The sequence below is a fragment of the Zerene cesonia genome, chromosome 28, assembly GCF_012273895.1.
Source record: "Zerene cesonia ecotype Mississippi chromosome 28, Zerene_cesonia_1.1, whole genome shotgun sequence".
Taxonomy (NCBI): Eukaryota; Metazoa; Arthropoda; class Insecta; order Lepidoptera; family Pieridae; genus Zerene; species Zerene cesonia.
The window spans coordinates 531,344-541,292 of record NC_052129.1 but is presented as its reverse complement, the minus strand read 5'-3'; the positions used below and the strand labels follow the sequence as shown (position 1 = coordinate 541,292).

General features: G+C 33.6%; 2 protein-coding genes across 2 annotated transcripts in view; one reads left to right on the top strand and one right to left on the bottom strand.

Annotated features, from left to right (window-relative positions):
- The window catches only part of LOC119837635 (vinculin), a 32,563-nt gene extending 24,883 nt beyond the window's left edge, over nucleotides 1–7,680 (bottom strand). The window contains exon 1 of the mRNA XM_038363324.1: nucleotides 7,393–7,680. Within this exon, the coding sequence (XP_038219252.1) occupies nucleotides 7,393–7,449 (57 nt within the window). The 5' untranslated portion in view covers nucleotides 7,450–7,680. The remainder of the gene's footprint in view (nucleotides 1–7,392) is intronic.
- A 642-nt stretch (nucleotides 7,681–8,322) lies between these two features.
- On the top strand, nucleotides 8,323–9,457 carry LOC119837589. Its single transcript, XM_038363237.1, has 2 exons — nucleotides 8,323–8,473; nucleotides 8,743–9,457. Exons 1-2 carry the CDS (start codon nucleotides 8,326–8,328, stop codon nucleotides 9,255–9,257), a joined length of 663 nt encoding a protein of 220 aa, XP_038219165.1. The 5' UTR covers nucleotides 8,323–8,325; the 3' UTR covers nucleotides 9,258–9,457.
- Nucleotides 9,458–9,949: the final 492 nt, after the last annotated feature.

Below are 9,949 nucleotides of genomic sequence, written 5' to 3'. Positions count from 1 at the left end.
GGATTCTTCTTAGCGGTAAATGCGCAGACTTGTGTCTTTTTTGGGTTAAATTCGACTAGATTTAGTCGACCCCAATTAAGGTAACTCTGTCTATCTATCTGTCCGTCTGACTGTCTATATCTCTTCTTCACGCCTAAATCACTGAATCGACTTGAATGAAACTTGGTACAATAAAAATAAAATACATAGTTTGAAACTTGAGGAAGGACACAAAATAGTTTTTATACCAGAAACCTCACGGGAACTGTGAGAGGGAAACCACGAGATTGTGTATTGTGTGTGTTCCTTTGACTACGCGGGCCGATGCTAGTTGTCTATGAATATCCGAAAGAGCTGATGCTTTAACGACACCCATTTTACGTCCCTCCTTATTAAGTCCCTTGGAGTATATTTTTTGTGAGTTCCCATCGGAAATCAAATCCGGACCCCTCAGTCCTACGCTGACGCGTTAACCACTGTGCCAAGAAGGCGATTAGATCAAGTCTCTCCTTTGACAATTTCCTTTGACCGTTTTTCGCAGGGATTTGGGAACAATTTCCAGCTATATAGTTATTTACTAAAACCCATAACATCAGCGGACAAATCAAAATCTATCACATTCTTTTGAAGCATTACTTGATCTGCATTCCGAATAGTTAACACAGTCTAAATCTTAATAAAATAAACCGAAGTATTCTTATAGGCGCTGCAATAGTACATTATGGGCCAAGGTCGCGCGGCGTCAGAGCGCAAGGTTGTATATGCAGTGTAGGCTTTACTTGTTTTGTTGTGACCGGTGTTAGTGGCACGTGTATAAAGCTTACGATAAAATACGATGCGATGACACCACTTATCTTTTGTCAACATAATTTTTTATAGAAAATGTAACAGGTACTGTTTATCTATACTGTTAACTGTTTATCAGGGTTTTGGAAACATAGTATCGTTTTAGAAGCTCTTATGAATATAGAATAGGCCACTGAAACTGAACAAATTCACTAATATTTGGAGTTCTTTGCTAAGAATATTGACCGAAATCCTATGGCTGCTAGCAAGGAGGCATGAATATTCTCTCATAAATATTACGACGTATAAAAAACAGTTAAATGAATGTGTGTTTGTTCAGTCACAATTCTTTGTTTGTTTCAGTTTCTCCAAAACGGATGAACTGATTTTAAAGGAGATTTCACAGGCAGGTAGCGAATGATATGATGTCACTTGAGCTTAAACTATTTTAGAAAAACAATTAAGGTCGTTCACAAAATACAGTTAATTGATGCAGTCGTTATATTTTCAAGACAGAAATCAATGAAGATTCAAAAGTATGTTTTCTATGCTTTTGTTATTCCTTTATTTAAAACTAGCTGCGCCCCACGGTTTCACCCGCGTAAGTCCGTATCCCGTAGGAATATCGGGATAAAAAGTTGCCAATTTGTCATTCCAGTTATCAAGCTATCTACACACACATCCTTACAAACTTTCGCATTTATAATATTAGTAGGATAACAATTATTAAAAACAAAACATTGCAACGCTCCAATTATACCCTACATCGATTTCGCTAAAACCGCCAAACGGAATTCCATGAAACGCGCCCCACGAATAGCGCACGACCTATACACATGCCCTTTCAACTGGCATGCGCAGACGCCACACCAAAACAATCTACAACAAACACATCCAGCACATCGTTAACCTTGGTTTAAAACAAATTTTAACGTACTGTTTTAGCGATTATGAAATGTAGCCGTAACCAGGTGATGCGATACGAAAAGCTAATTTTACCACATGACTCAGCGGACGCGTTGGCCGTTTTGCCGCTGCCTCGCGTTCAATTTTAAACGTGGATTATTTCGTAATATTGATGGGGAAGGATTAGAATAGCATATCTTTATGGCAGCTAACAATATGCTTGCATCTACACTCTTTTCAGCTTTGACTGTTTTTCCCCTTCCTGTTCTCGTTTATGCAAAATCGGCGCTTCTCGTCGATTTGCGGAAACTGTCCGTATTATCATTTATCAATTTTAGGGTTTAGGCTGATCGTGGACATTGACGGGTTTCCTTATCCTCACCCTACCCATTCTCCATTGTTTCTTTCCTGTAGTCAAACCTTTTATCATCAATTATCCCGTAAAGACGGCCCTTATTTAGATTGCGTATACTAATGTTCATGGTTAGTGATTGCTGGCTTACTATCAGGCGAACCACCAGCTCAGTTGACCGCTATATCATCAAAAAAGAACGCGCCACGGTTTCATCTGCGTAAGTTCGTATCCCGTAGGAATATCGGGATAAAAAGTAGCCTTTATGTTTTCCCAGTTGTCCAGCTATCTACGTACCAAATTTCATTGCAATCTGTTCAGTTAGTTAGTTTTTGCGTGAAAGAGCAACAAACAAACACACATCCTAACAAACTTTCGCATTTATAATTAATATTAGGAGGAAGTAGGATTAATTGAGGTCTTGGCGACCGACGAGTCAAGCTTTTTTTTTCTGTTAAAGTCGGTTAACACTTCCCATCCTCCACGAATTTCAATTGAAATTTATCTTTGTGATTATACTATACAGATATTTTTTTCCATAAAAAAGGAAAAGTACCACTACCGATTCTAAAATAGGAACTAATAACGACAATTTCCTATCAAATACAAAAAGAACTACCGAACCACACCAATCGGTTGAAAATCCACGAAGTTATTGAGAAACAAAACCAAAAACGGACGCCAATCTATCATATTCCATCAACAAAAGAAAAAAAAACAGCAGTAAAATTGACAACCTCCTCCGATTTTAGGAATGTCAATTAATAGAGCGTCGATGGCGCAATTTGGGGACGCGAAGAAGACTGGAAACTGTTTTAATTACACCTCCTTATACTGAATTACTTTTGCTTTACAGTCCTTTAAGCACGCCTCTCCCTATTTTGAGCTGTTTCTTTATAACGATACTGCGGTATTGCGGTTGGTACCATGGTTATTTGACACGCGTCTTGCATGATTGCAGAAAGTTCACACACTTATTGAGCGTGAGCGCGTAATGAGCAGATAATTCGCGATATGATGCAAATGAACTGGATTTTTTAGTAACTAGCTGGTCCTGCGACATTGTACGCGTAAAATCAAATTGTGGGCCACCGTAATTTTTTCATCATACAAATCTATACTAATATTGTAAAGCTGAAGAGTTTGTTTGTTTGAACGCACTAATCTCAGGAACCACTTGTCCGATTTTAAAAATTCTTTCAGTATTAGATAGCCCATTTATTGAGGAAGGCATAGGATATGTACCATATGCGAAGCCGGGGCGGACCGCTAGTGGAGTAATCAAATTATTCATCAAAAGAACTACATCGTTGTCATTAACAGACGGCTCATATTATAAGGAATACTCAATATGCTTTTAGTTCAAGGACCGGTTTCCCAGATTCCTATTGTGTGTTTTGCTTTATTTTTCAGTAAAAGTCACAATAACATGTATACCAAAAGCTTCAATTGACTATTAGGACAGCGTACCCTTAACCTCTATACTATATTATAAAATATAAATGCATGTTATCACAAATTTTTAAATAAACCCTATATATAATCCCAATATTCATTGCACCTACTTTCATAGTTAAATATCTCCTGAACCATCTCCAAAAAATACAATCAAATGCGAAGCAGTTCCCAATATTCCCCTGTACAAACAAACTTCTCTATTACATTAGTACAGTGGTTATATAACCTTAGCTGCCCACATCCGACACGCGAAGGGCGCCTCCGCCAATATTTCACAACACCGGATGTCAACACGCCCTAAATAAAAGCTTTTAAATTTGTATATGTGAGAATATGATTTTCTATGCTCGCCTCTTTATTCTGGGAGTACGGACACTCTAAATCAGATAGTCAAACGAGAGTCTGATAAATCTTTTGTTATGTATTACAATTGTCCTCATAGTATTACTATATGTTCGCCCCGGCTTAGACCGTGATATATATACCTAACATAATATATCCTAAGTCACACAGAGAAGTTGCAGTGGTAGTAATTTTGAAATCGGTCCAGTGGTTCTTGAGTAAAAACTTTACAAACATAGAAAAATACAAAAGTTGCCTCCAATAATAATGTAGACTACGATTGTATTATTACGAAGTTGTAAATAATAATAAAGGATCGATTAATAAATTCTATTTGCAGACTTCCTGGTTCCTAAAATTGCGTCATCGAGGCATTTTTAACCGACGTTCTCAAAAAACGAAAGGTCTCGCGTCGACAGTTTTTTTACATATTATTCGATTATGCCGTTGTTTTTAAGTCACCGATTGATGCAATTCTAAGCGTTTGATAGGATATATTATTATTTCCTCGATAGAAAACTAAATAATTTTTCCTTATTTCAGCAATAGCATGAAATGACGTTATACCTATCTACCTTTTTATATAAGTAACAACGAAGTGCACAAACACATTTCAGTTTATTTTATAAACTTACCATCAACCGAAACAGAACTATAAACAACCTATCACCTCATGTACTTGAAAATACCGCAGATCTTCAAACAAAATACGTACGTAGAGAAACAGAAACATCATAATGCGACGTTGACTGCAGGCGGAGCGACCTAAAAACTCTGCATCATAATGAAGCGGTTAATATGGCTTAATTTTATATTAAGTGCTATTGTAATAGAAGAACAAAAGACAATAGAGAACAACTATGACATTCTCGTCACGTAGGGAGTTAACATTTTTATCGTAAAAGAAAGAAGTCGAGACGTCGAGAACTTTTCCGTAAAACTCAACAAACGCTGTTTGTTTATACGGTAACGTTTCTTTTTTATAAGCAAATGGAATCTGGAATATGTTTTGAAATCTTTTGAAATTTTGCAACATAATATCTGTAATTTCATGTTAAATAAAAGATATTGTTTTACCAGAATACTGTTTAAATTTAAATCTGCTCATCTGTTTATTTACATTTATCTCCAAACAAATTTTGTTATTTTATGTATGTTACTAGTTCCAACGAATTTGTAAAATGCTTAAGAAAAAAATTAGATCTCCTTTATTAAACATTTTCTAAAAGATATCATTTAAAAACTACAATGGAATTTAATCAAAGAAACGCAAGAACATAATATTATTTATATTAAAATTTGCAAAGTATGCTCATACACTTAGAAAGAGAAAGTCGCTGGTCACATAAAAGATAGGTCTAACATAGGACACTGTGATTCCAAATGGCTAGCCTATCAAGTTAGTGAAAGAGCACAATCTTTATTGTTAAGAACTCAACCACCATATATTATTCAAGTTCCCAATAGGGAATGAATGGAAATGCTGCGGGATACCATTGAAGTAATGAAGAACACCGAAACTAAGACAGCTGTTATATCAAAGCTATACAACACCTGCATTCTCTAAGTTTTAACATATAGTTGACAAACTTCAACACTTGCTAAAGCGCAAAATCAAAGCCCGAAACCTGCCAAGCAGCAATAAAAGCATGATGAAGGGGTGGGAAAAAAAATGGTTGCCTGTAAAGTCGGTTTAACGGGCGAAGATTTTACGTGACAACGTCTTTTTCTCTTAATATTTATCGATATGAATATTATTAAATTGCACAATAGGAACAAGGAATTGAATGAAAATAAGAATTACACAAATTTTAACTAGAGAAAATATATTTTTTTTACTACAAAGACAGAGACAGAGACACAAGCACGCGCCGATTCAATGCGCCTAATTCTCTAGTGCTGCGCGCGCGGCGGACCGATCATAGTTCGGTGACTCATCGTAACGTTACCGGGCGTTACACTTTTTCATAAGTGACTCCGAGCCGCAACCTAATTTAAGACGTTGTCACGTCAAAATATAATTAGAAACAATACCATCAGAAACTACTCACAAGTCTTCAATTTATTGAGCAGTTTCTGATTGACAAGAATAAGGAACACTTTACAGGGAGGGTGGTCATGGGGAGACTGACAGTCTTCACAGTTTGATATGTCGGGTCAATAATATAATTAATATATCATGTTTAAAATCCATTTAAGTCTTTAATTTCTAAATGTATAATACTCGCGTAAAATCAAACGCAAGAAAATACTAAGAATAAGGAAAATTTAATGATGACGGGCTGGTCATACAATAAGTGCCCTTTAATATAAATAATATTCTTTCATCTGAACTAATATTATAAAGTATTTCTTTATAATAAGAAAGAATAAACACAATAAACACATTAAGTGTTACTCAAATAACACACAACTATCCGTTGCAACGGATCATTAAACTGCACTCAAGATGACTTAATTTCAGTCCAGACAGCTTCCTGCATGCTATAACTAACTTATTGTTTAATGCCCATAGACCATTATATGAGAACAGTAGAATTGTGTTTAAATTATTTGATTATGCTTACATAGATGGCAATTAATATATTGTAATAATTTGAAATGCATATTTTCCTATTTTATTTCAGTTGTGAATGAATCATTTTCATTAGTTTTAGGTACACTAAAGTACTTCTATTCTTGTGGGATTTACAGGGAAATAAATCTAAGCTGTCTTTTCTTGGTTTACAAATTCTATCCAAATTGGTTTAGCAGTTTGGGTGTAAGGACAGACATGGAGACAGAGTTACTTTTATATGTATAACATAAGAAGAGATTATGGATTGGTTCTATTAACTACTAAGTTGTGCTACTATTGCAGACCTAGTAAATGTCTGTGAATTATTATTATTTGAATGTTTATTAAATTCTTATTAGATGTGCATTTAAACTATTTCATATAAAAAATCTATTAAAATAATTTGTCTTCTTCATTGAATGTTAATTGAATATCACACAATGTTCTTATATGTGCATTTAATTTTATGTAGATATTTCTTTACATTTTAACTCAAGTAAGTGTCACAATTAAAAATAAATGGAACCAACAGTTCAGTTAAAGTCAATGTTTGTTATGCATTTAAACTTTTTATCAAACATTAACCTTTTCATATTGATATTGTCAATTAATAATGAATTACAAGTAATATTGAAGGAATCGAATCAACTTTTAACATATATTTAATAAGAATATGTGTGAAGCAACTTTTACTGCCTACAAGATCGCGTCAATGCCGAATATAGTAATTTCTTCGTGTATCTCGCATTAATATCGATGACATAATACAAATGCTATGTCGTCATAAATATTAAAAGAACATTATCTCGTTAACCATGCAAACAAACTGGAGTGGCATTTTTGAAAGTTCTTCACGCGATATAAGACAATTTGTGTCCCAGAAACTCAAGACATAGATTAACAATGCAAACTTTTTAAAACTTTTTTTTTAATTAGAGCAATGCCATAACCTTTCAATCTAATCCAATGAATGCATCTAGATAACGACTAAAAATAAAATTCATTGACTCACCTGTTGAGCGACCGGCTCTAAAATACTTTCGATTATCTTAGTATGAAACACAGGCATCTTGGATGTTGATATTAATTACATTAGATTAAAGTACCAGCCTCCTCAATGCCACACGAAACTAAACACAAGTAACACAACACAACCAAAGAGTTCGAAATAATACAATAACAATTCTTGTTAAACGTAACGAAAATAAATAAATTTTGTACACAACCAAAAAGACACTAAGCTCGTCGACTGAGATTTGCGACTACAATTTCACGCAGTCGTCAGTCCGAACGCAGCGCAAGTGCCACTAGCTGCACTGACACATGACATTTGTCCGAATCATCTTTTGACATGAATTTAACCAATCCACAAGAAGATCATCTTACGTATAATGCAATGTTTCTATTTCATTATTTAAAATGTACCTTTTATCGATAAATCTACCGACATTTTTAACTGTCTATAAAATACATTAAATCAATTTGTAGGAAAACAAAATAGGCAAATAACATTAAACTGGAGCAAATGGCAGTGAGAAGCATAACTTATCAATGTGAAATTGTAAAATCCTTTTGATGTTGCTTTTAATGTTAAACCCATGTTCAAATTGTAAGTTAATATGATTTACGGTTTATTGGTGTTTTTCTTTTTTCTAAGTAATCATAATATTAAAATGAAAAGATTAGCAAGTTAGGAAGACCTAAATCCTATGAATTTTCTATCCTTCTATTCTTCGCGTACTGCTTAATATTGGTGATATTTTCTTTCAAATACTATATTTTACATACTAGAAATATAATAGTAATTAAATCTCCAACATTCTTAGTTAAATATTTTTATATATCTAGCAATACTAACTGTCAATTTGACATTCGAACCGATAAACGACCATGACACGATTGACGATACGCGACTGTCGTCCGATAGCTACAAACAAAATCAGTCATGTTATACAGTGAAAAATTCGATTTGAAATTAATGCAACTGGTGAAAGAAAATCCAGTGCTTTATGATTATAACTGCCCCAATTACATGGACTTTAATGCTCGGACAGTCGTATGGCAGAAAATAAGTGATGAATTAAAAAAGCCCGGTATGTCAAATTATACATTTACGATATCGTTGGTTTTGTCCTGTTAGTACTCAAGAATAATTCTAAGTGGATTAAATGTAAAATTATAATGCAGTTTTTATTTCACTACAAGTGTTTGAACAAAATGAAATCTTAAGCATTAAAACCTTCTTTGTAAATAGTTGAATGTGTATTAGATAAATTAAATTTTTTATCGAATTAATATTTTTTTGTTAATTTGATTATCATGTCATTTAACGATATCATAAATGATTATTTCCGCTCTTCAGCGGCAGATTGCAAAACCAGATGGGTGCACATCCGTGATGCATACAGACGACTGCTTCGACTATCCCAAAAACGTGGTCAACATAGAGAATATAAATATGAAAATTCGATGTCGTTTATGAGGCAGTACTTTAAAGATGTAAATTTTGTTGGAGATCCGTGCGACGACGCGGTGAACTATGAGTGTGATTTCGCGACTGAAAGTGAACACTCTGCGGAACCTTTGAAGAAAAAACGTAAAATGAAGAAAATAAGGAAAAGAGAGTTTGTAGATGTGCATGAATTTGAAACGGTGTCTTTCAATGATGCATCCGAATTTGACACATCCGATTCTATCGATGCATTCTTACTCAGCATTGGTGCGACTTTAAAGACATTCTCTCCATATCATTTAAATATTGCAAAGACTAAGATATTTTCAATAGTACAGGAACACGATTTGCAACAAATTGTTCAACAGCAAGAGGAGGAATCTAAAGTTGCTTCTACTCAAATAATAATGGAACAACTAAAGTAATATAAATAGTGTCAATATAAGGCTGAAGTCCATAGTAAGGGTACTTAATGTAGGAAAGGTTTTAAATCTTTTCATAGAACTCGCGTGCGTCTAGCACTAGAAAGCTATGCAGGTCTATAATAAAATTGAACAAATACAAAAAATGCTAAACTATCATTGACGCTGTTGTGTTTATTTCGAATGTAAAATAAGCAGAAATTTTTGAGCAATTTGATATTATACGATATTGAACATAAGAGTTATTTTTTGTTAATTTAAAGAATTCCATGTTGTTAATCTGTTTGTAATTTCTTATTAATTAAAACATAATTATACTCGGATAAGCTTCGATAAACATATTTTTCCTAGAAAATGCGTTAGGTTTTATAATAGATTATTAATTATGTTTTCATTATATTATGGTGTTGAGTTTGTACGAAAATTTTTAGAAATACATATATCCTATTTTATTAATATCATTTATTTAATTTTTTGTGGTAGTAAATTACTCTTCAAATTATGCCTTGTAACATATTCTATTGAAAAATTTAAATGTTATAAATTCAACTGTCTAGTTTCGTTTATCCGATGGACGCTTAAAACATTACGAATCTTTGAGCTATTGAAATATCAAATGATTCTGAACTACGAAGAGAAAATAAAATTTAAGCTTTATGTAACTTATTTCATTAACATAAAATTAAAATTAACAA